A 27,783-nucleotide genomic window follows, 5' to 3' on the forward strand; every position below is an offset into this window, starting at 1 on the left:
TTTTATGCAAAGATTCTTAATTTTTTCTTGTTTAAGTCTTATTATAGTAGAGATAACCATAAACTTCTTAATTGCTATTATGTAAAACCTTTTATTTTTACAGAAATTGGTTCTTTTTATTGAATAGACTCTATGTTCACACAACCCTCGTAACCCTAACCCTAACCTGCACCTAAATAATTATATTTTGCACAATGTGGAAAAAAATCAGAAAAAAAATCGCAAAATGATTTCCTTAGATATATGTTGTACACACGTACCGCTCACCAAAAAGTATTTTATTTTTATGAGTATTAATATAAAAAAATGTTCTTTTCGTACAAAATTCTTCAATGTCGACAAATTAAGCCTCACCTCACACTATTACATTATCTGAAAGTGGTTGATATGCCGTAAATCAGAACACGTGAACAATAAAAGAAATAATTGGGGAAAAGGTACATTTATAAAAAAAAACATCTTTCAACTTCGAATCAAAGATGATATGCAATCAGAAGTTAGGAGTTGTTCAGAACTAATAACCCTCAATTATAATCAGGCGTTTCTTTATCCGGCGACATTTCCAAATTAGTCATTTATTAACCGAAAGCTTTGATACTATGCAACACTGAATTTGTGGTGATGCATGTTTATTTTAACCTTTTTTTTTTTTCATTTTTACTTAACAAGATTGGTACTCTATATCTGCGACTGAAACTGCTTATTAGTAGATATTTTTTTGTATTTCAGAGTATTATTAGAGGAGTAGCCAGACAGATGTCTTTGCTAGTCACATCGTTAATTGAGTTTGAATAATTCAAGTATACTTTATATATAAAGCAAATTTGTATGCGTTTGACGCAACATCACAGTTAAACGGTTGATCTAAGATCGAAACAAACTGCAGATTTTGAATCGATACCTTCGATTTGATTTTCTTTTCGATGTAAAAGCTTCTTGAACCGTTTTTCTCAAATTACTTTTTTCAAGATTAACGGTACGTAAAAATAATATTAGAAACAGATGTTCTGCCATTTTTAGTTTCCCCTTTTCAAACGAAATGTATACAGTTGACGATTTCAACTTCAACAACGAAAAATACATTTTAAAATGTCACATTTACTTAGCTAAATCTTCGTATGTCTTTGAAATCTTTTTTTGTTTTTATGGCTATGTTACTTTATAAAGTAGATTAAAAACAACTATATATTTTAGTAATGTTCAATCTGAAAATTTTAGAAAAGACAATTAATGCTGTATAATATTTTTATGAAATGAAAAATCTTTTTAAATTAATACTTTTGGAGATTTTCATTGACATCTATAGTTATCAACGAAAGAAATAACAAAATAAATCTTGTTTGATAAGATGGATGCCAGCAAATGTCTCAGAAAAAAAAACAAGTGAAAATATGGCTTTTCATTCAATAAAAATACAGCATGACTTAGTTTTCTAATGTTTGCAAATTAAACCTTACAAAATAATGTTTTCAAAAGATGTGACTGACTCATAATAAATTCGTTCTTTAATTAACTGCATTATATATATATATATATATATATATATATATATATATATATATATATATATGAGCAAACAGTTAATAAAATATGTTAAAAAAAACACTTTGTAACGAGTTAAAAACATATTTAATCTGAAACGGAAACACTAGATAAATGGATAGTCCTTAATCCGCGGAGTTTCGAAGAAATACTCTCCTTCTCATCAGAGGGTAGGAATTAGCAAAATGCAGGATCAGATTTTGCATGCAGAAGTATTTGATGAAACAACAAGTAAGTCAAAGATCTTACTTGAAAACAAGATAAGTTAAGCAGAGGGAACATGGTAAAGAAAAAGGTGATTACACATGAATGGATAGTCTGGTGGAAGATAAAAAATCCAGTGACGGTAAAATCCAAATGTAAAACTTAAAGAAAGTTAAAGAATTTCTATTTGTACAAGTAAAATCCAAAGACATCCCGTAATATATATATATATATATATATATATATATATATATATATATATATATATATATAAAGCGTTTGCCTTCGGTTTAGCTTTATACCATATGTTGGGAGTTCGAATCTCCCACTAGACAATTGTTTTATCGTTTCTGCAACAACGTTCAATTTATTTCTAGGGCGATATTATTCATCAACAGAATCCCGTATTATATTTTCTTTTAATGTCACTGTAAGTATATATTAAAGTATATATAATATAATTCATAAATTTATAAAAGTATAAGTTAGTCGCAGTAGTTCTTACTATGGCTGTGACAACAGCATATTCTTTTCATTGTTTTGACTCTTGAGTATATATCATATGTTTTTATATAGACTGGTGTGGTTCTCGGTTAATTGACTGTGTCTTACTGTGTTGGATATATACTTGAGTCAAAAGAATGAAAAGAATATTCTGTTTTCACAGCCCTAGTTATTACGATGTTAACTCTCAAGAGAAGGATAAATCGTGCCAGTTTGGTATTTTATCTCGCGATACATACGGCGCCCCGCCATTTGAACTGACATGCGACAGAGAAAAATTGAGAAACCCACGGTGGGCGGGTACGTCAGCTGGTTGTTATATAAATTTATGCGATCATAAAAAAAAAGAAACTAAATACAGGTTTAGCAAAATCAAAGTATTTCATTGTTCGACTGATTTTATTATGAAATCTATGATTACTATGTGACACAGTTTTATTTGAACTCGCTGATCCGTTTGGAATAATGGTAAGAGTGAGCCGGGAGACCGAAGTTCAATTCTCGATCGAGTCATATCAAAGGTCTTCTTAATAATTAAGTCCTTGTTGCCCCTCTTGCTAAATACTTAGTATTATAATGAGTGGAATAATCATGGAAATGGAGTGACTCCCTGCCGTGCACCTATGTGTGGCAGCTAATGTGAGGGGAACATTAGGATGGCCCTCGACTATAGTCAGCTTATTATGAATTTATTAATGTAAACTATTGTATTTATTTTTTAGCGTAATTGCTTCAAGGTATCATTTATTGTTATCAGCCTTCCGTTTGGACAATGGCGAGCGATATATCTCAAGTCGTGTTTCTATTTTAGGTTTTAGAGCTGCTATGCTACCGAATAATTGTTTATCTATTAATTCCATACACAATTGCATACCTATCTTCGCCGTTTTAGGTCATCTAAATTAGGATAGTCTTCTTTATATATATATCTAGCTAAGTTTACTCAGCCTTATTTGATTTCGACTTAATAGTGTTTGATCGTTGTCGCATTCGTATACGAATTAGCTTCCTAGCTCGAGGATTTCTTTCCTATTACAAATTAGGTTGAGTTTCTACGTCCGCGTTCTCTCGGTTTAGCCTGTGCCCTGATAGTATGTAAGCTTTATTATCAAAAAATAGAAACGGTAGGACGACTCCTTCTTTCTCTTAGCTAATAGACTAACCTATCCGCAGGCTTGCGGTCTGACAGAATCAATAACCGAGATCGCCATAATTGATTTTTTTTTTTTTTTCGAACGGGCTACACTTCTCTGCAGGGCTATTTATAATGATACAGAATAACGAAGGAAAATACACAGCAAAAAATAACTTTTATTGGCCGACTCTTAAAATATTAATAATATACGTAACGCAATTCTTTTGTTTTTATAATTTCAAGAGTTCCGTGAAAGAGGGAACGTTTAACCGTGCAAGGGCGGTAATTTAGATTATTCCACAGAGACGTGTTTGCAACTACTACACGTCCAAACGAGAGATTGCCAAGATAAGATTTTTAACTTTCCAAGTTAAACTACTAACTTCCACCCGAAAACTAATTGGTTTCTCAATTAGTTTTAATGGAGTCGAACCTCTAACACACAATTTCTTAACTCTCGTGGGCAGAAATCTCATTAGCCGATTCCCAAAGTCCCGGATGACCAACATCCACCAATTCTCCCCAACAGCCAATCGATAAGATTCTTGACACAATCCTGATTGCGCAACACCTCTGATTAGTGAGTTATTAAAGATTCACTTTTATTATAAATCGATTTCCTTTAAGTTTATACGATCCAGGCCTTGTCACACTTTATCGATCTAACCACCGCCTGATTGACCCTCATCTGAGGCGTGTTTTCTGTCAATGATGCGTCATGCTTAATTGACTGGAATTTTTTTTTGAAGAGGTTATTATTTACGCAATCATAGCAGTAATGATAGTAAAATATTGCAGCAATCGTGATGTAAGAGACAGCAGGATCCGGCTCGTACCCCACCGCCGAATTGTTGCATAGTGATGTTTAACAAGTACTTCCACAAACTGTGCTCCAACCGCACTAATAGCCTTTCAACGTAATACTTACTTACTGCACTAATAGCATTTCAACGTCAATACCTTGGACAAACACGACTAGCAGCAAATACACTGTCATTGTAGAGCTTACTAGATCCAAAAATCCTTCGATTCTAATAGCTTATTACCCCAGAATGCTTCTTGAATTTCCTTACTGCTTCCCGTATCAGCAACTATACCAACATGTAGAAATCCAAACGTAATGTGAACAAACATGGCTGATAAACTCGAGATTGCCTCGATAAATCTGGTCCGTAATCACAGTAGCACTTTAGGTATCGGCAGAAATGTGTCTAATTTGTGGCAAAAAAGTAAGAAAAAAGGCAGGTTCATACCACTTTATGACTAATAGTTTTGATGCCTATAAACGCTTTTTACTATAAATAGTAGTAGTAGTAGTAGTAGTTGCAGCATTTTAATCCACAATTAAAAACAAAGCAACCCAAGGATAATTGATAATTAACTTGCTGCATTTTTGGCGAAGGAGTTTGCGAATTGCATAAAATAATGGCATACTTCAAGAAACAAGAAAAACAGAATAAATTACAGAGTAAATTACTTAATATTCCGTCTTTATTATCAAAAGGGTTCCTTTCGTACTCTACAAACATATATAACTAAAACGAACTATCGAATCAAAATAATCCAGATTCTAAAATATTTTTTCTATTTTTTAGCTTGTTCTTTGCTTATCTTATTTCATGCATACACACACACACACACATATATATATATATATATATATATATATATATTATTTGTTCAAATGTAATAAGCGATGGCTGCTATTTTGAAAATTATGAAGTTATCCCTATAAAAAGTGCTGCATTCCAACACTCGATTACGTTTCAATGAATATGATACCAGAAAAAAAAATCCTTTTTTTTTTTTTGGCTTTACGCTAAAATAAATTAGATGAAGTCTATATTTGAATCTGAATTGATCACGTTTTGCATTTAAACTCTACACACACACACACACACACACACACATACATATATATATATATATATATATATATATATATATATATATATATATATATATATTGAGAAAATCTTGAAATAAAGACGAAACTAATGAACACTTAAACCATTTTTATTACTTTTCCTTTGCCTTTTCGTCTTTATTTGAATATTTTCTCAAAATTAGTTATTTGAAGAAAAACGTGTAAGTCAATATTTGAAATTGTGTGGTACGTCTCTGAGGAGAGAGAATGTTTTCGATTTTTTTAGAACGAAATATAGATGTTAAAATTCAAAATCAAACTCGACACACATTTTTTTATTCTAACGTCTATATTTCCTTGGAAAAAAAAGTACATTCAATTCACGTTATAATTGCACCACGCATGTTTAATTCTAACGTTTATGTTTCTAATGAAGACTAGCAGTGTGACCCGACGTTGCCCGAGATTGAATGATGGTTAATGAATGCTTCATATTCCCATATTTTTATTGTCATCGAAATCGGTGAAATTGCCCATTTTTTAATCAAATCGATTTATTGCTCTAGTTAGGAACCTATCGCGGTGCACCGATGGATGGGGGGAGCTTCATATACCTCCCCGCGGTGACTTAGATCACAATATATTCGAGTCTAGAATGTTGGTTTTATAAAATTATTTTATATATAATGCTTTGAATTTAAGTTTAAAATTCAAGTTAAGTATCATGGTTCAGTAATGCTTTAAACAGAAACATTCATTTCGAATACGCCCGTGTTATATCAAAGAACCTACTATTGATTTTATATGCCTGACCTTACTGCTTGTGTGGTTATAATGGCTTGAATTTAAGTTTAAAATAAATTTATTTCGAACGCGCCCCGTTCATATTAAAGAACCTACTGTTGATTTTATATGCCGGGCTTTTCCGCTTGTGCGGTGATAATATAACGTGTGATATTAGGTTGTGTTAGGTGTTAATTTTGGTCAAAATCACCTGTTTCTTCTTTCATCAAATTATTTCGATTAGCGATTATCGATACTTACCGAAAACATTTCTATTCAAAACCCATCTTAGAACACTGTCCGGTACAAAAAGTACCCTCATGTGAAATTTCATAAAAATTGGTCCAGCTGTTTTCGAGTCCATAGAGAATGAATTCACACAAATACACAGACAAATATCCTTTTTATATAATAGTAGGTAAGAGATAGAGACAATGATAATTACTCATCCTAAAAAGTAAGAGCAAGTCAACATTCTGAAGACTATGTACAACGTAGATGATAATAACTGTTCATAGGTGGACATTTATAAGTTCACATCCTAAAAATATAGCTAATCATAAATCCTCGTCCAGATACTATACAATGTCTATACTATTAAATGTTTAGGCGCAAATGGTTGGTTTAGAGAAAAGGAAAAAGTATAAGTTAGTCGCAGTAGTTCTTACTATGGCTGTGACAACAGCATATTCTTTTCATTATTTTGACTCTTATCATATGTTTTTATATAGACTGGTGTGGTTCTCGGCTAATTGACTGTGTATTATTGTGTTGGATATATACTTGAGTCAAGAGAATATTCTGTTTTCACAGCCCTAGTTATTACGATGTTAATACCAGTGTTCGAATCTTGCGGAAGTTTACTGGATTTTTTTTAACTACATATATGCATTATAAATTTAAAGAAATTGGCACAAAAACATTGCATGCATAGTTTTTGTAAACGAATTGACATTCTGTGTTGATAACTTGCAACAGAAGTAGGCATAAGAAATATTTGGCATAAATTTCAAGCGAATTAGTTTTGAATTTGGATTAATCGGACTACTTTTCTCACTCGGATTGTTACTGTTTGCCGCATTTTGGCCGATGTGATTTCACAGAATTTCAAAGGGAACCCTTTATTTAATTCACTCAGCATATTCTCGTTCTGCCATGTTTTAAATCTTAAGCAATTCGGAGTAATATTTTTAGTATCACCTGCACTGTGAATTAAACCTTTCATTTCCAGAAAAGTGTCACCTAGAACTGAATTTTGCTTAGTACTTTATTCGTTACGCCACGTTTTTCAAACAAGGTATAACTGAAGACGGTCGGAAGTTATATGATAATCCAGTCCGTCCATCCAGCGCGGTCGTAGCCGAGATTGAACTCACTACACGAGTTTGTAGTGTAATTAGAATCTTGCCGATAGCTGAATAGTTGATGCTTCGCCAGGGCTATCAAGGGTAGTTTTTATCGTGACGCCATCACTAGACGGGATGCCTACCACGGCTTAAGAAAGTTACGTCTACCCTCGAGAGAAGGATAAATCGTGCCAGTTTGGTATTTTTATCTCGCGATACATACGGCGCCTCGCCTTCCCAAAGTATCACCTATCTGGTACTGGCCAGGTTCAACGTTGCTTAACTTCAGTGATTTGACGAGAGCCGATGTTTCAACGTGATTGTGCCGTATATAATGCAAATTATTAATCCTCATCGAAAAATTTTAGTAACGATTATATTGTTTTTGCCAACAAAATCAGTCATTCATTGTTGTTACTTTGTCATGCAAATACTAAGAATCGTATTTTTCCACTACATTTCACAAACATTGTTCACGGTGTTATATAACGGGAGTGGATGTATATAAACCTTATATATATATATATATATATATATATATATATATATATATATATATATATATATATATATTAGTGAGAGAACGTTTAGCGTTTAAAATGTTCCCCTAGTTGTATATATGTGCGTGTGTTTTAGAGGTAAATCTATTCACATCTTAAACAGACCTAAGCTGGGCAGTCTTCTACAACAACTAATTAACATTTTTGTCAGCTTGATCCAGACAAATAAACACACCTTTTTCATATGGACGAATAGGTATCTCACTCTTCTTATATGTTTCTTGCAATCCTGAAATAAATGTAGTTAACTTCTCTCTTTCTTATATATATATATATATATATATATATATATATATATATATATATATATATATAAAATACAATAAGTTTACCAAGGTAATCAAAATGGTAAACTTAAAATATATTATAAATATTAAAGAGTTAATATTTACAAGTAAAGTAATCTCAACCAGATTTAAAAGCTCAATTAAACTGAAAAGGAAATAGAGCTTATAATATGAACAAATGATTAATAAAACATGTTAAAAAAAACATCTGGAAAAAGAGTTAAAAACATATTTAATTTTAAAACGGAAGCACAAGATAAATGGATAGTCCTTAATCTGCGGAGTTTCGAAGAAATACTCTCCTTCTCATCAGAGGGCAGGAATTAGCAAAATGTGTGTGTGTGTGTGTGTGTTACAGGTTTAACAGAGTGCGGGCACGCGTATGGCGACTGTATGCAAATGCAGAGCCGTGTGCAATGTGACATTACGGCGAGGAAAAAAGATATAAAAAAAGACGAACGTTTACCAAGTTCATTTTATACAAACTTTATTCTTGAATTCTCATCGGAGCTGCAAAGCGTTGTTAGTTTCACATCATGCAAAGGTTGCGTTTCTCTCAGCCTCCAAACGCGGAGACAATATATTCCGTGCTAATTTTTATAACTCTTCCACTCTTACTCACCCTACTCTAAAACTCTACGTGCATTTCTAAACTATTCCATTACGTCATCAACTCAGGTAACCAAAGAAATACATTAGTTGATCCCTTTGTCACATATTTAGTTCATTTAATTAACATTTTTTTGTTCTAACATTTCAACGTCAACATTGCCAATACATTTCTACCATAAATATTTTATCTGAAAAATACTTTAATACATCTCGATACATATTTTTTTAACTTTCTATTTTCCAAACATCAATCATAATAATCGGTCAGGTTTCTAGCTATAGACCGGTAGAAAGTAAATAGAAATAAAAAAAAGTTAACATAAGATACTGTAGCAACACTTAATCTAATATAAGTGTAAACTAGTTACATAAAATATACATTCATGATAGTTACTTACTCTCTTGCGAAGGCTAATTATCAATCTCTGCAAATTTCGATATATAATTTTCTTCGTTTCACCGATAAAGCAATTAAAACACATCAACAGCACACGAAAAACGCCTCCGTTCAGTCTCGAAAAACAGCGGATACCCCCTGCAAGGCTGGTTGCGCGTGTAAGCGTGAGTCAAGGGTTAAACAATCTCTAACCACACCTTTTCGGAATCCGCACTGCTTTAAGTCCAGTGGCTGTGTGAAATCCAGGACGCTTGGAAACAATGCCAGGATAAGCGTAAGTACAAACAGCACCTGGAATTCCCAAATGTTCACCCATTTTAGCACTGACCAGGCTCAATGTTGCTTAACTTCGGTGATCTAACGGGAACTGGTGCGTCAACGTTATTATGCCGCGAGAGGAGTAGGTATAAATAAGTGTAAAAAAGTATAAATCCTAACCCGCAAGCTATATAATATAGATAATTATGATTCGTTATTGGAAAAACGCAGGGGAAAAAAAATGATGAAAATTTAGCTTTAAAAAGTTAGCGACGAAAAATATGAAAGGGAATCTATTCTTGCCGAACCAATTACTGTAAGAGGTTTCTTTGTTTTGTTATTTGCCAGGTTTCTGTCAGACCAAAATCGAAGTCGAGTCAAATTCCATTTCCTTCTGTCTTAAAGAATTGATTAGTGAGCAAATCGATGCCGTTCTTTGATTCTGACTAGAGTTTGAGGGCAACGTTTTTTTTTATTATTTCTAATTTGAGTTTTTTTTTTTTTTTCGTTTATTATGTTTAACCTTAGAAATAACCGTATCTCTTCGTAGTAGATTCCTATTTAATTATCAAGTTGCTCTTTCTGGAGAAAATATAAAGAACGTCCGGACTGGGCTGAAATAATAATAAAAAAAAAAGATTCAAGCGTCACTTTCCGGAAATTAAATATTGACCAACGATCATTTTCGATGCTGGTATGGGTCACCAGAGATGTAATTCTACAACCCTGTATTGATAAAAAGTATCGTATGAACACAGGCGTTGTAACTGATTCCCTGATCAGCGGTCATGTAAAGATTCGGCAAGCAATTTGAACACAAATTATAGCAAGTCTTCAATGAGAGGGGGAAGGACGGACGTCACTATCTCACACAATCCCTATTCAACCTCAATCTATATGAAGGTAGACAGTTTTTTTTTATAATTCAGTACAAACTCTTGAAACACGTTAGGCGTTTAGAGTTCTCAAAATCAATTATATAGTTAACACCATTCTCTCTTTCTATCTATCTCAATCTCTCATATATGTATGTATATATATATATATATATATATATATATATATATGTGTGTGTGTTACAGATTTAACAGAGCGCGGGCACGCGTATGGCGGCTGTATTGAAATGCCGAGTTGTGGGCGAAGTGATGTCACGGCGGGGAAAAAGATATAAAAAAGAACGTGTACGCCGATCGAGGAGCACGCTCGAGAGGACAGAGGTCAGAGGGATGACACACGATCACATAAGAAACGTGTGTGAAGTCACGCGTGGCAGGAGAATAATAAATACAGGTCTTTTCTTAAAACTTGAAAGAGCGAGTTGAATTTCTTTCCTATTCTTTTTGTTTGCCTTCTTGGTGACGTAGTCTACAGCGTATCTATGTGTTAACACGTGTGTAAATGTGCGTACAGTGTTATTAAGATTATCGATCCAAATTCAAAAGAAAGAGTTCGACACAGGCGAACAACTATAGCTCTCCTTTGTTAGGATTTAAAACCGACAGTATCGACGTTAAATCTTCTGTAAGAAATATATCCTATACTATATTTCTAGTGAGGTTGTATGTTTTTATGTGACAATGTATTGTTTATAAAGTAAAAGCTATTTTCCGGGGGACGCCCAATCAAATCTGTCGAGGAGAGAGGATCAGGGTGATCGTAAATATTACGGCTTAATATTTGAATTATTTCTTAACAATAAAGCACTCTGCTGGAATTCTCTCTCAATAACCTTACATTCCTCTCATATATAATGGTTGTATAGATTGGTTTCCTAGAAGTAAATCCAATGAAACTCGCGTGATTATTAAAGAGTGCTCAATGGAAGAATAACCTATAATATAGTCTGTTGATTATACAAACGCTATTGGTTACATATGTGCATAGATTTTTCAGTGGAACCCCAATTTGCGAATACCACTTCATCAGACAAAAAAACAGCAATATAAAAAGAGAGCCAAGATTACATTCGCTTTTTATAAGATATTAGGGTATGGTTTACGCTTTGGAAGAAAGTAGAGGTTATACTTTGTGAATGTAAGCAGTAGGAGGTGTTGGGAGAGGTATGGTGAAGGAATCGAGTAGGGCTAGGGTGGGGGTTGAAGGAATAGGGAGAAGTACGATCCTATGTGGTCAAGCTGTAACAGCGGAGAGGTATTAGAATTATTTTAACTTGACTGTTGTTTATTGGCCTAAGTTTTCACTTTAATCTGAGGAAATATTATACTCTTATCTGCCGTTAACTTCCCTATCTTTGGTTTTTATGTTTCTTTTTTTTTTTCCTTTCTGGTGGCGACTACATTATTCATCTCTCTTATTTATTTATTTATTTTATTCCTAGCTTTTTTATCCATTTATTTGCCTCTCATTTTCAAATTATTTATTTGTTTATTTATAAGATATATATGTCCATATGGTTAAATTTACAGCCAGTGAGCAGATATACAAGCTTATTTATATGATGTAAATAAAGGTGATTTACTGGGAGTTATATTTTACATTCTATAGCGGTGTATGAAGTAATTACAGCGACAAAAGTTTTCAAATCTATATATAGACTTCATTCTGGTGGTTTTCATTCTTTCATTTGGGTTGTTTATCTTTTTCTTAATACTAGAGTATAAATATATTTTATAGGTTTATGTGAGGCAATTATTGCTTAGTTAGCTTTCGTCTTTGGTAATTGCAGGTCTTTCTACCGTTGTAGGATTATTTCTCCTTAATATTTTATTATTGTGCCTTTTTGTATACGTCTCTAGATTTTCAGTACAGCTGTAGTTAAGTTTAAAGATACTTTTGTTGAAGATTTTATGTAGTGAGCGACATGGTGGGAAGTGTTTATCTATGTTACATCCTTCCTCGGAGTCCTATTTCTGAATATTCCAGGAAATCAGAAAGGGTCATCGACGAGAGACACCATTTCGACCACCCTCGCTGTCAAAATTTTAATAACATATAAGTTATTAGGTTTTTAGCTTAGAAATTCTGACTATTGGCTTCGAAAGGGGTTACGTCAATTATCGGTGCATTTAAACAGAGTTCGCATAACACTGTCTAACTAGAGAAAGGTTGTAATAAGACGTTAATATAATTTTTCCTCGAAACTAATAATATATACGAGCCGATGACAATTTAAATTTCAAAGTCAAGCAATATGAACAAAAATGGAGGTCTCTTTCAAGATGGTGCACGTAATGCAGATCTAAAAGCAGATGAAAGTCGATTCATTCGAGGAATATCGTAATTTCTATTTTTTTCTACGTTGCCACTTGCTAAAAATCATTTGATAGGTGTGGACTGGGCGGGAAGTTAACAGCAACTGACTGACTGACTAATGCCCAAAATAATGGATGTTTTTATCTTTTGCGCTAAAATTGGTTAGGGTTTTTTTATCCAAGCTTATTGGCCACTGGTCTTCCTTCATTGGAATGCTCTGCTTACACCTATTTTGGGTGATAACGAGCTTGGATCGCCACATCCTCACATTTTTAAGAGAAAGAAAATAAAATTTTATTTTACTTTTTGTAAATCCACACCCTGGATTGTTTTTAATCATTTCGACTATGGAATGATTGCTCTGTCGTTTAAGTGAGAATTTTCTATTCTCGTATATCTATCATCTGACATCGAGAAAGCGTATCTGCCACCAGATTTTCTTCTCCCTTTATATTTCTAATTTATAAGGCATATTCTTGCAGAATAAGAAGCTAATTTTGAAACCGGGGATTTTTATTTCCGCTTTCTAGTGTCGTTCCGAAGCCTAATACTTATCATAAGAGGCAAACTTCAATTTCCTGGACTAATATATATATATATATATATATATATATATATATATATATATATATATATATATATGAGAGAGACAGAGAGGTGAAGTATAAAGGAACAACAATTTCAAAAGGCATATAGATGTAATTGTTCATTCAATATAGATTTTACATCAATTACGGGTATATAATAAGTAAACTCATATACCTAGGTATTTCAAAGCATCATACTTCTTATAAGAGGCTGTTGAATAAGATCAAAAGCAATTTGTTGAACTTTGTATTATCCCAATTAGTTTCTTCTTAAAGAATCTATCTTATTCTTTTAACTTCCTCATATATATATATATATATATATATATATATATATATATATATTGTCGATATTTCCTACCGACGAGTGGGGGAGGGGAAGAAAAGACGTTTAGCTTGCACCGAAAAATTACCTCGTTGCTTACAAGCAAACGTATTCTTGTAAATATAACGCGCTGTTAACAGTTGTCGTACCGGTCTGATAGATCTCTAACAACGACAAGAACAAACTACAACAACAACAAGCCTACAAAGGTGACTCTTTCTATAGTCTCAATCTCTCGTTCAGCGAGATTGAAACGAGACTGGAATGTCTATTTAAGCTATAAGGAATAGACATCCTATTTTCTTCATTAACAAACACCAGGCCGGGCCGTTCACAGCCATGAGTGTATTTCCCTTCCCACCGAGCCACCCTCGGTAAGTCAATCAATTTAATTATCACAATATATATATATATATATATATATATATATATATATATATATATATATATTAAATTTACTTATACAAACATTGATGGCTACATATGTGCATACATGTTTCTGTAATCACCCGTGTCGAGAAGATTACGTCTTCAGGCCACAAATTTCCCTCTAAAACTGAGATTTTTCAGTTTTCGAGGGAAATTCGTGCCCTGAAGACGTAATATCCCCGGCACGCGTGATTACAGAAACATGTATGCACATATGTAGCCATCAATGTTTGTATAAATAAATTTAATATACCTGCTCTGTTTACTCATTGAGCACTTTTTGGTAGACACATGTTGTTTCATTTGATGTACTTCTAGGAAACTTAACTCTACTGACATAATACACATATATGTATATATATAGACGTGTCTTATAAAAGTCGTTCATTGATTCAAACTAAATCACTCAAATTCTTATTTGATTCCTGTTTCTTTTTGTGCTTTATAATTTTTCTTTTGCCTTTTTTCAATTACAAAAGTACAGCTACTCACACATACATATGTGTGTGTGTGTAAGTTTTGTATCGTTTCTTTTTATTAACGATAGTAGAGGTGTAGAAAGGCGATTATTTTCAATTCACTTACCTAAGTAATTGATTTATTATTTAACCTCTAAACCCGTACATATATTTTAAGCAAGACTCCGTTGTCCAGTGGTACATTGACTACAGACAATGTAATTTGTAGGTTCGATCCTTGCCCAAGTCAAGTCATGATGGTGTTTAGCAAGAACCATAGTCCATGAGTAACTTTTTATGCAATTAAAACATAATATATATAATGGTATATTGTTAAAACATAATATATATATATATATATATATATATATATGTTTAACATAATATATATATATATATATATTAAAACATAATATATATATATGAAAACATTATATATATATATATATATATATATATATATATATATATATATATATAATGGTATATTGTTGTTCTAACTGAAATTCAAGCATAAACAGCAGGACTCCTTGAATACCTCGTGAATATTCAAAGTTATTTTAGATGACTAGGTATTTTGTTTTTGCAATGATTTTCTTGTTTCATGTGACAGTTTTGAGTCTTCCCTAAATGGTATATTTGCTTTCTGTATTTTTTTGTCGTAGAGAATGGGAGACTTTCAAGTATTCCAATATCAATGGATATGCATTAATTATTGAATTCTTGTTAATATTTACTTAGACACGTCCGTATAACCGATCGTCTTTTCGCTCCAGTGCTCTGCATTATCAAGACTCATTTTTCTGGTGTTTACTTCTGATTTACGATTATGAATCTGCCTTTCTACTGGTTTGCGTATATGTTAAAGCATCTCCTGTTCCTAATTACGTTGTCAGCTTTCAGACGCATTTAAACAAAGGTATCGTCTAATCGGCAAAGGCGGTGATCGGCGATTAACTGCATATCTCTAAGATAAACACGTTTTAAATTGAATTGTTCTAAAATCAAATTATGTCGACTAAAGCTATACGATTTTAATTATTTTTACAGTTGGAAAATACATAATATTTATTGTTTTGTAAAGGTTTAAACTGTACTATTTTAAATAAATGAATCAAAAAGAAGAGACATGTTCGTTTTACATATCACAATAATATTTAACTGAAAAGGAAAATTATTGTTATGGAAGAAAGAAAAAATAATATCGTTAATGGTATAGACTGTAGCAAACATACACTATGTCAATAAAAATATTTTGAACAGTAAATTATAAAGGTTAATGTCGAACTCGTTGTGGAATTTACACCTGGTGTTGTTTGTCTATGAAATAATTCGTTAGGGGATTTTATGTTACACATTAATAATAATGAGATCGTTCGATCAGCAATAATTGGTTATTCATCTAATATTGTGAAAATTTCGACCTTGCACATTTTAAAATGAATTGCTCCTAGATCAAATTATATCGTTCCATCCACCAAAACAGTACACTTTTTGAGCTCTCTCTCTCTCTCTCTCTCTCTCTCTCTCTCTGTGTGTGTGTCTCTCTCTCTATCTCTCTCTCTCTCTCTCTCTCTCTCTCTCTCTCTCTCTCTCTCTGGTAGTCCGTCGATATAGACGATGTCGCGGAGGTCGGTTAGTTTCCGTGTCGAAGGTGCGATGTGAGTCCGATCGGAGCTCTGAAACCCCGGCCGCAGATGTGACACCTGATGGCAGGAAATCTGGGTAGTGGCGTCCGTAGTCGCGCTCTTTTTGCTTCCTCTTTCGGGCAGTCTGTCGATTTCGACGATGACGGCTTCAGCAAAAGCACGGCCATCATACTCTAATCGCCTGAGTGCAGAGATCACGCCGCGGCTTCCAGTTCATCAAACCTGCGGGCTTCATCGCCACAGGACTTTCACCTCTCTCCCAGCCTAGGTAAAGTAGGAATAAGCAGCTTGCCCAGTACTGCTAGCACCCTCTCCGCTGAAAGCAAAAGTACAGAGGCAAGGACGGGCCAGGACAGTCTGCATACATGCAATCAGCTGCATCCGATGGCTGAGGCAGACCCAAGGCGAGTTGTACATCACCCTTGTTGACCGCATCGGCACTTCGGTGCTGATTCATCCGCTGCGCAAGCCGTTGGGATTCCTTCCTCATCCGCCAAGAGCATCGTTTTTCTTTTGTTTTTCTTTTTGTTTTTTTGTTGTTTGTTTTAGATAACACACTTGAAAATGATACTCGTTTTTTGTTGCAAGAAGTTAGTTGACAATTAATTTTATGTTAAAAGACAAAGAACCTTGATTGCTTTAAAAGGAATTCAATTGACACAATTTTAAATAAATGAAGAGTAAAAATACTCATTTTATTTAAGGAATATTTAACTGACAATGACGATTAGTTTTACAAAAGAAGAAAGCCATTTTCTTAATTGTATTATGTAATGGAATATTTAACGATTATTTTTACTTTAAGAAAATGTTTGTTTGAAATAAATTGTTATACTTTCAGATAAAGAAGAGATATTTTTATTGAAAAGATGCTTAAATGATATTGGCAATTATTTCTACGATAAAAGAAAAGTACATTTCTTGATAGTATTTATTCATACGAACATTTTTATTACAAAAGGAATTATCATATTATTAACAGTACATCACACAGATGGATGTAAAAAGCAACGTATAAATTCACTATTAGTTCTTATTATAGTCGTTTTATGATTCTTGACTGTGATGATGTGTTGCCCGCGCTGATTTTAATCATTTTGCGGCGTTTTCTACATTTCAGGATTTTCAAAATGGTTGTCTAGCAAAATGCTACCAATGTACAGAGGTATGAAACAAAATGACATAAAACATTAATAATAATACTATATTAATAATAGTTATACTATATTAGATAAAAAGAAACAGAAAGAGCACGAATTCACAATTTTTGGCGAACCACGTGACCTAATACGTCAGAGGCCACTTTGCTTGTTTGTTTCAATTCCATTCGTTTGTTGTGCTTTTTTAATCCCTTTTTATTTTATTTTTCGTTGTCTTTGCTTGTCTTTCTTGCTCTTGTGTGTGTTATTTTTGGTTTGTTCTATTTTTATTTATTAACCCGCTTTTTGTTTTATTTGTCTAACTCTTTAACCCATTTTTTTTATTTCCATAATTACTCGGTCGTTATTTTTTTAGAAGGTCCCCCGACTAAGCTTCAATCCCTGGTTTCTTTATTGTAAGACACTTACAGCAAGAATTAGTTTGTTTTTGTTTTTTTTTTTTTTTGTTTTTAGAATAAGGAAAAAAGATATTTTGTCGTCTTAGCCGGAGATTAGATTAGACAGTAGTAGTTTTCATAAAAAAGCCACAGACAGAGCACAAGCAACTTGATATAAGTAGTTTAACCCTTAGGCTAAGTTGGCTATTAATTTTTTAAACCCTAGTTTTCTATTACAAAACCTACAACAATGGTGTCTTCAAGGACTATGGAATTCTTCTTTGCCCTGATTGCATTAAGCAATGAATGAAACCCGTGTTCTCTTTTGATAAAAACATTCTTTTTCAAAGAACCTAGACTTGATTTTATGTTATGTGAAAAAGATTCACACCTATCGTAGGCAAAGTGTGTAAAAAAACCATCGAAGGGTTAAAAGGATACCGTTTCAAGGTCATAAAGTATCCAGCAATAATTTGTATGGGTGGATTCCGATGAAGAAAACTGCATTCTTCCCTCTTTGTCATAAACATCGCTTATGAAATGTGAGGACTAAAGGAGAAAATAAGGTACACGTTGCCACAGGGCTGCTTTCCTGCTGTTTACTTGTCTAAAATCTCATGTCAAAGTATTATTATTGACAACCTCGAAATCAAACGTAGTTCATACCATTAATCAATGTTAGTACTTCCATCGTGTTCCTCATCTATTAGATGGCATTCATTCCCGTCTCATTAACCTTCATGCTTGAGTGGCTCTTTGCCTTGTTATGTGATGACCCTCGATAGTAAAATACAATAATCTTACCTCTTCTCCTTCAGTACATGTATATTATTTACAAATATGGCCTACAGCATTTAGGGAGGTGCACAATGAAAATGCAGTAGTGGTGTTCGTTTCACCTTTCTGAACTTTCTGTTGTCTCCGCCTAATAATCCGCTTCCCTTCGAGTTTCATTTTTGTCCGATGGAAATTTATTGTTCGCATTGTTTGATTGAAATTTAAATAAGTGAGGACAGGAAAATGTAGATGCGGGCACATAAAGAATGGGCGTATCTTCCACGTATTCCTGGGGTTGGGGATAAGCCTCTGTCATTTCCTTAATGTTTTTGCATACTTTCTGTTTTATTTATTTATTGTTAGTATCTCTTTGCCGAGATTGCTTCCTACACGCAATATGACATGAAAATATATTAGCTGACTTGCAATGTGAAATTTTCGGATTTTAAAAGATGGGTCGCTTTTGGTCACTAGCTGCTCCCTTCTTTTCTTCTTTATGAATTTATTTGCAATCGACGTGTCATTACTGTTGTGAGTCGATTAAAATAAGTGACGACATTTCCATTTTAAATAAGCATAGATTTATTTTAATTTTCTATGCAGATATATTCCCCGTGAGAAGGTAACTATATACGCATAGATAAGGTGCCAATTCCCCCATTTATCCATAGGGATGAAACTACTGTTTTCTAACAGTAGTTAATGGGAGATCATTTAGAATATCTGGCGTTGCATGTAGGAGGTCTCTCTGATTATCCAGGCTTTGTTTTCGTCATACTGGATTTCTTCCTACAACTGGAGATAATCACCGCCGGTTCAAGAGAGATGCGGTTGAAGATATCGCAACCCTTTCTCATAATAAACTCCTCAAGAACGCTTACAGGAGGTGCCTATTTTCCTTCTAGACTGAGCAGAGGCCAAGATAGCTTTAGATTTTTTTCATGGATATCAGATTCCGTTTTCCAGACATACGCAGTACCATCGGATAATACGGCATACGGAAACATGTTTTATCTCCCTTATTTGAATGTTAATCATTTCGAAAAGGGCTACAAAAGATTATTGCTCATTTCAGCGCGGCTGTTTCGTTGGCTTTTCAGGCACTTCATTGTATTGTCTTTTTAATCTGCCAAAAATATTCCGTAATTAATACATGCCTCAACTCTACACTTTTTCTTTGTCCAGTTTCGTTTAACAATTCGGTTCCTTTTTTATTCACGGCTTTTAAACTTGTTTTCGTTTATGTTTTTTGTCTTCTTTGATGTCATCGATTCTTCACGTTTACGTGTAGTTTAGCCTAGTTGAGCACAAATGAACGTAGACGACTTGCAGTTAGAACACATGAAGTCCTGTCACTTTTCGCCGAGATTCAAAATATATACACGCATATACATATATAGAAAATGAGTAGATGACTACACACACACACACATATATATCAATCTATAAAGAGAGAGAATGTGTGTAGGTGACTATATATATTTTATATTTTGTTGTCTTGATTTTTTTCAAAAATATTTGTATATAGCATTCCTGTAAAATTAAGATTCTTTACTAAAATATAACGATTTATTGCTAACAATTAAAATCCAAAACATACTTTTACATTTTTCTTAAAGATTCCTTTTATTTATCTGTATAATAAAAGTGAACGCGCGCGTGCCCGGTCAGCTTCAATAATCACTCGCATAAAATTAGTTCTATGAGCAACAAAAGTAAGAATAAACTCGTATCCTAAATAATAAATGATAATAATAAGCTAAGAAAAGAAAAATTACGCATAGAAATTTTATTTTATGATCAAAGATGAAAATTAATTTTTTAAGTAATACAAAAAAAATTAAGAAAATATTTTTCCACATTTAATAGACACAAATATCGTTTTTATTAATATTTTTGTATCCAGATTCATTTCTTGATTCTAAGGAAAGGCAGGAATTAGATTAATATATGTATTAGTCATTTGATCTCCCAAAACACATACTTAAATCATTCGTTGACATCTATGCTAATGACATGACCATCTATGGCAACACATCAAAGACCGTAAATGACAAAGTTATCTCTGATTCTCTCTCCTCTGATCTTGAGCGCGTGGTACAGTGGGGGAAGAGGTGGCTGGTTACTTTTAATGCATCTATAACCAAACTTCTATCTTTGCATAATAAACACTCTGATCCCCATCTGGCATCAATTGAAATGGATGGCTCTCGTCTTGGGGGGGGTCCATGTTTTGACAAGCTTCTGGATTTGACGTTCACCCCTGATCTGAAATGGAACACGTACATCAAGTCTGTTGGCCAGGTCACTGGGAAAATGGCGGGATCCTTCTACCGCTCTAGAAGATATCTCACTACTGATGCAATTTTCTATCTGTATAAGAGCCAAGTACGTCCAAGGATGGAGTACTGCTGCCATATTTGGGCATGAGCTGCTAAAAACAGCCTATCCTGTCTTGACAGAGTACAAAATAGACTTCGTGGCTTAGTAGGTGATGCCCTTTTCTCTTCCCTGCAACCTCTCTCCCACAGAAAAGACGTTGCGAGCCTATTTTTGTTTTATCGCTATTTCCATGGCAAGTGGTCGTCCGAGCTCCAATCTCTGGTGCCCCCTCGCTAATCTTTCACGAAAAACACCCGTCTAGCTGAAAGCACTGTCAGTAATTTTCCCTACTCTTTATCTGTGCCTAAATCAAAACGTAGATTCCATGAACAAAGCTTTTTTTTCTTAGAAGTGCATGCCTGTGGAACTCTGTTTCGTTTGCCTGTTTCCCATCTGACTACAACTTGGATGTCTTTAAGTCCAACATAAACAAATTCCTGTTTAATTGCCCCCTTAAGTAAGACACTTTATCAAACCTCCAATACTAACGATTATTACGATACTATCCCATTGATTATTGTACACGCAATACCCCTTATCCTCGAGTGTCTTCCGGGCCTTGATAAGTGGTTACCTCCTTGTAAAAAAAATCGTCTTTTTATTCTTTAATTAAGATTATCATGATTGTTTATTCGAACAATAGCATCCGTTTATAATGGTTCCACGCTAACAATGTTTAAATGTGTGTAGATGGCACTTATGTCATCGTACTGCATTGGTGACTTTTTATGTAGATAAAATGAACATTTAAATTCCGTTTTTCTTATATTGTCAACAAGTGTTGAAAGATGCATCGTATATTTTATATCGTAGTTTTACCGCCATTTGCTGTTTCGGTTTTTACAATAAGATTTACCTTGCGTGTGACAACACTATGAAAGTAATCGTAATTAATAAAAATAAATTACTTATTACTACCCCGGGCAATACCGCATAGCCCTGCTAGTTTCTAGATAGAGCGCCAATATCGAATAGAAATAATTAAAAAGAATGCTACAATGCGTCGTTGGTTATATTGCGGTATCCGTGAGAATACCAAATGTAAAAAAATATTTTTTGGATTTTAATTATTGTAACAAACGCCTCTTTCATCTCACTTCATTCTGCATATATAATATCTGTTTGTTTTTTTATAACGTGTCTATTAATCTAGTTAATCATCTTTTATTTTCACGATTTTCTATTGTTCTTTTTTTGTTGTTTTTATATTTTTGTGCGTTTTTGTGTTTTTATTATTTAATCCGCCTTTTATTTTATTTTATTTTTTTTTTTCACCCTCATCCTTTTATTTAATCTATTTTGTTGTTTACGAAAACTATTTCTAATTAATTATTTTTTGTCAGATTTTGTGTTATGGGTAAGTCGTTCAGCTTTTAAGCGTTGTTAGAATTTAATAAAAACAGACCTTGAATTTCGACTCCAGACACAGATGATGTGCATTTATTATCAAATAAGATAACCAAGCAGTTTAGGTATGACTGTTTATTTTAAATGATTTATTTTACGATATATCAACCCTTTGGAATGTCAATGCAGTTATTTTATTAAATTAAGACACAATGAATATTTTATGCTGATATCTTCCATTCTTTATACGATTTGTTTGCTGAGGTAAAATGTGTTCTTTTTTTTAATTTGTTAAGCCGTGTTTTAAACAGACATTTTTTTCAGGAAAGTTGTTGTGGCATGTCATTTTTTTAATGATTTTGTTTTTGATTATTCTTTTGTTTTACGGTACATCAAACTTTTAACGGGTGGAGTATTTTAACAATCATCTGATTTCACATTATTAACGCCTTTAATTTATCTACAATGTAAATGAATATGTGTACAGTCAGAAACAGGAAAAGATTGTATTTAATCTGTAGATGTGACATTTACATATGCATTTGGTTATCACAAGTTTTATTTTCTCTGCATTATTTAGCAGAAAAATCATGAAATGTTAATATACATAGTTGTCTTGTATATAATTTGAAAAGAAATTTCCTGCCGATTAATATGAATGCCTGAAACATTTGTAAAAAAATATCAGTAAAGGCAAACATAACTCCCATATACGAGGGGCGTGCAATAAGTAATGCCCCTGCCCCACTTCCAGTTGTCTGATCTAGCTGAAATTTTGCATGTGCAATGATTTATATCTCTACGGACTATATGGAAAATTACAGCTCTGAACTAATTGTGGGCTCTGTTTTACGGATGTTTAAACTTAGTCAGGTGTGAAATGGAGCCTGTTGAATGTCGAGCAGTGATCCGGTTTTAGTATTTGAAAGGACGCACACCACAGGAGACTTTTGATGAAATGAAAGAAACTTATGGTGATAATGCTCCATCATATGACCTTGTAAAACGCTGGCATCTTTAATTCAAACATGGCCGGAAGTCTGTGGTAACAGCTCCCAGACCTGGTAGCCCCCCCCCCCCTCTGCCATTGATGAGGCATCTGTCCGTCAAGTTGAGGCTGCCGTTTTGGAAGATCGGCGCATTACTATTCGCCAAATAGCCCAAGATGTTAAGATTAGTACAGGGTCTGTGGAAACTATCATTCATGATCATTTGCATATGCATAAGGTGTCTGCCAGGTGGATTCCCAGGTTGCTCACACCATTCCAGAAGCGAGAACGCGTCGAGTGCTCGAGGATGAATTTGGAGATGTGCGAAGAAGATGAGTCAAAGTTTTTCAAAAGGCTGATTACACAGAATAAAACCTGGGTCCATCACTATGATCCAGAGACCAAAGCTCAGTCAATGCAGTGGAAGGACTTGGACTCACCACCTCCAAAGAAGGCAAGGGTGCAGCTCTCCGCTGGCAAGGTCACGCTCGCAGTCTTCTGGGACCAGGACGGAGTAGTGATGACAGATTTCCTGGCAAAGGGTACCACAATTACAGGAGCTTATTATGCTTCACTTTTGAGGAAATTAAGAGAAGCTATCAAAATCAAAAGACGGGGCAAGATCAGCAAAGGTACCCCCCTCCTGCAGGACAACGCTCCGGTTCACAACTCGCATGTCGCCAGATCAGAAGCACGGGCGTGTGGTTATGAAATCCTGCTCCATCCTCCCTACTCTCCGGACCGTGTACCCTTACTTTTACCCCTTCCCAGCCATGAAGTTGTTTTGGAAAGGAAAGCGTTTCCCAAATGATACAGCCTTGAGTTCTGAAGTCACGTCGTGGTTGGAGGACCAACCTGGGGTGTTCTACAAAAATGGTCTCCAGAGCTACATCAAACGATGGGAGAAATGCATAACTCTGGGTAGTTCCTATCTAGAGAAAGACTAATAACTGTGCCAATTTTCGTTGCTCTACTACTATGGGAAGTGGGCCAGGGTCATTACTTATTGCACGCCCGTCGTATATATATATATATATATATATATATATATATCTTATGTACCTCCTGGAATACACACTTACATTAGAGCATCCGTGTTTCATACTAAAACCAACATCTCTAATCAGGTGGCTTTCACTGGGAACACTTCTAAATAGAAAAATTCACTTTCCGCCCTAATGAGAGAACTTAATAATAATAATAATAATAATTACTCTATGAAATTATCCATACTAAAAAGCTAGTCTCGTCACCCATGATCACATTTTTTCTATGTATGCAACGCCGAGGCCACAGCTATAGTTACAGCACCTGGCTTACTCAATATCATAAATTCTAAAAACGAAATTATTTCCTATTGTAGGATGAATAAAAAATTAAGCATGGAAACGTCATGATCTTCACTGATAAGCCACCCTCAATAAGGGTTTAACCGTATCTGCTTCTGACTTACTTATATAACTATAACCTTCCATGATAACTTATATTGAACTTCATTATAACCCCATAACAACTTCATCTACTTATATTAGATAGTTAAAGCCTTTCTTAACCCTTATGTTCGTTGTAATATCCTATAAATCGACCTTTTCTTAAAAATAAAACGAGCCATCTAGATCTCTAAACCGCCGATCACTAATATTTCTGTAAAACATAATTATACATTCAGCTAAGTGGGCACTATTTAAGTTTACCTCTACTTTACCTATAACCATTAGGCACAAAACCCTCGCCTCTCCAACTCTATTCTCGTCTTTAAATCTATCTGCTCAGACCACCCCTATAAAAAACTCTGATCACATTTTAATATCTTAACGTTAATTGGCTTAAATTTAACTTCAACTGATTAATGTATTTTAATTTATCATCCTCTTATACTTCCATAACCACTACTACGCTTGACCTGTCTCTTTTCTCTTCTAAACAACATATAAGAGCACTGCGCCTTGGCCCTTACACAATTGTTGCTAACACATCCCCTCCCAAAATAAGCTTCCAGATTTCTAGATACTTCTTCGTCTGTTCAATTTAAATCCGATGCCACCCCATCCTTCCAATTCTCCACTTTAACAACTGCCCCCCCGCCTTGTGCGGCACGGACGACAAGATCAAAGTGTAGTATCTGTTCCGACAGATATTGCAAGCAAAGACCATATGTGGGGGTAACCTCACATATCAGACCTTGGTAAATGTAGGGGCAACCCTTCATACCAACAGTTACTATCCAGCTCCCATTTCCCACCTCTCGCTCCCACCTTTCTCTCTCTCTCTCTCTCTCCACATTAAAAATCGGCCTTGTGCCTAATTTGCTCAGTGGGGAAGCAAGTAAATACACACTCTAACAACCTCTCTGAGTTCAAACTGAACTCTATTAAAACAGCAGATAACGCTGCCATTCACTAAAATTAAAATAACATTCCTCTCAACGCCTAAAATATCACTTATCGCAGATAGTTTCTATTTTCACGATTTCCATTAAGATATATTGGAATTGACTAATTGTTCTCTCACTCATATGTCGCACCAACCTCCTTCTCCTTCCCATAACATATTCCTTTGCCTGTTTCTTACACACCTCCTGTCTCCGCTCCCCGACCGAATCATATTTCGCTTACTTGTATGCGAAAGCATCCTCATGACAGGTTATCCTTACAAACCACTATTCATAGACTGTAGACACTCGATAATAGTACGCATCCAAGTTTTCTCTCGTAGCAATACAATGTGTGTCTGAAAAGACACAAACAACGGAAACAACATCTAACGGTATTCAATTAGCCCTGAAACACTGTGTAATATTAAGATGTTGTGTTGAAATTTTTAGAATTATATCAACTTTAATTTATAACATCGAGGTTGGTCTTGGATATGACCTTAAACTATATCCGATGGTGAGGGTGAGACTGTGGAGCCATCCATTGCTCCCAGGTCCACTTTGAGTCGTAGTACCTGTTAGGTTCCCAACTATGGGTTAAATAGAAACGGAATTGGAAAAAAAAAACCAAATATATTCTATTAAAAAGTTTTTTTTTCTTCAAAATCACTGGATTCGGCATTAAATAACCTGAAAAGTGTTGACATGCAGTAAAACAAAAGCAACCAACCAATCTATAACATCGAGAACAGTATAGAACAACGTTAAAATAAATACTAGCGCATTGTTTATAAAACGTACTTTTTCGATTCGCATTGTGATGGTTGAAATTATGCTTATGTCAACTAGTTTAAAAGATTACTTTTCTGCGCCAAATATCATCGTTTTCCCCTCGGTCTTCTTTGTCATGGCTAGAGAATAGAAATAGGTCTGTATGCCATTGCAACACACATCAGTATGCGTGATATACTTTGATGTTCATCTTTGATAAGCCATTGCCAAGCCTAATCCCGATCAATCGTAAATGTCCAGTCCTTCCACATGGTCAAAGCTGAAACCAGAGTAACGGTGGACGCCATAATTCATAAACTAAAGCCAGAAATGGCGGTGAACTAAGCGGCTTATAAAACCCTTATTCCATCTGTCCATTGTTATTGTGACGGATTCATTGTACTTTTGCTAGATACACTTGATGTCAATAATTTTGTAAATCTGCTGCACTTGAAATCATGTATATAAAATATGACTGTGACCATAATAGCATTGATAACTAAAAGTACATACTTAATATTATTAAGTCAGTCGGTGTCTTTAAAATAATGTTATGCCATATCGATTTAATCGAATTTGATATTTAAACCGATCTTATTAATATTACTTTTTTTTACAAAGGAGTCGCCACTTATCAAGGTCCAAAGGCTAGTCAAGGATAAGGATTACTGAGTGTAAGGTAGTCACTGATATAACAGCGTAGTGATCGTTAGTGGTGGAAATTGGATAGAATTTGATTATTTTAGGGGCCGGCTTAACAAGGAATTGTTTTTTACATTGGACTTGAAGACGACCACATTGTAATTAGCTGGAAAGCAAGCAAATGGAACAGAGTTCCTTAGGCAGGATGTTCTACAGAAAGAAGCTTTGTTCATAAAAATTGCGTTTAGATTTAAGCACAAATAGTGTGGGGAAAATTGTTGACAGTGGTTGGAGTTAAATGTGTGTTTTTTGTAAATATTTGGCAGAGGAAGGCCATAGATTGAAGCTCAGACGAGTATTTGCTATAAAAATTATGATAAAACACAGACAGGCTTAAGATATCTCTTAGGGGAAAGAGATAGCAGGGAGGAGAAAATGGTGTCATCAACTAGGTTTTGAAGCTGGTTTGAACTCTGCCAAGGCAGGATAGGTGCTTTGAGCAGTTCCTATTTAGATGTGGCAACAATATTTACATATTTTTAGTATATAACAAGAACGCAAGTTTGCCCAGCTGGGCAAACCTAAGTCATTGTACCGGAAAAATATCCAGTAAATAAAACGTTGTTTAGTAAATCGTTATTTTTTGCATTTCCATACACCAAACATGGATATAAATATCACTAAAACATCCGCCGGGTCATAAGCTTTATTTCGGTACCTTGTCTGGGTGGATTGCCGGTAGGCTGAGATAAACCGCATCACACACACACACACAGTAAATCGAATTTACTAAGGGAGATAATAATTC

The 27,783-nt window shown here is 34.3% G+C and overlaps 1 protein-coding gene across 7 annotated transcripts in view; it reads left to right on the top strand.

Annotated features, from left to right (window-relative positions):
* Nucleotides 1-27,783, top strand: part of LOC145287853 (protocadherin Fat 3-like) — a 1,926,363-nt gene that overhangs the window by 1,280,499 nt on the left and 618,081 nt on the right. For 4 of the 7 annotated variants that reach the window (XM_080135727.1, XM_080135730.1, XM_080135731.1 and 1 more), the window contains exon 12: nt 17,277-17,321. The exons of the other annotated variants lie outside the window; for them this stretch is intronic. In XM_080135727.1, coding sequence (XP_079991853.1) covers nt 17,277-17,321 — 45 coding nt within the window. The remainder of the gene's footprint in view (nt 1-17,276; nt 17,322-27,783) is intronic. 7 annotated transcript variants of the gene reach the window in all.

Source organism: Euprymna scolopes, chromosome 11 (genome assembly GCF_053919585.1).
Source record: "Euprymna scolopes isolate OS-2025 chromosome 11, ASM5391958v1, whole genome shotgun sequence".
Lineage (NCBI taxonomy): Eukaryota > Metazoa > Mollusca > Cephalopoda > Sepiida > Sepiolidae > Euprymna > Euprymna scolopes.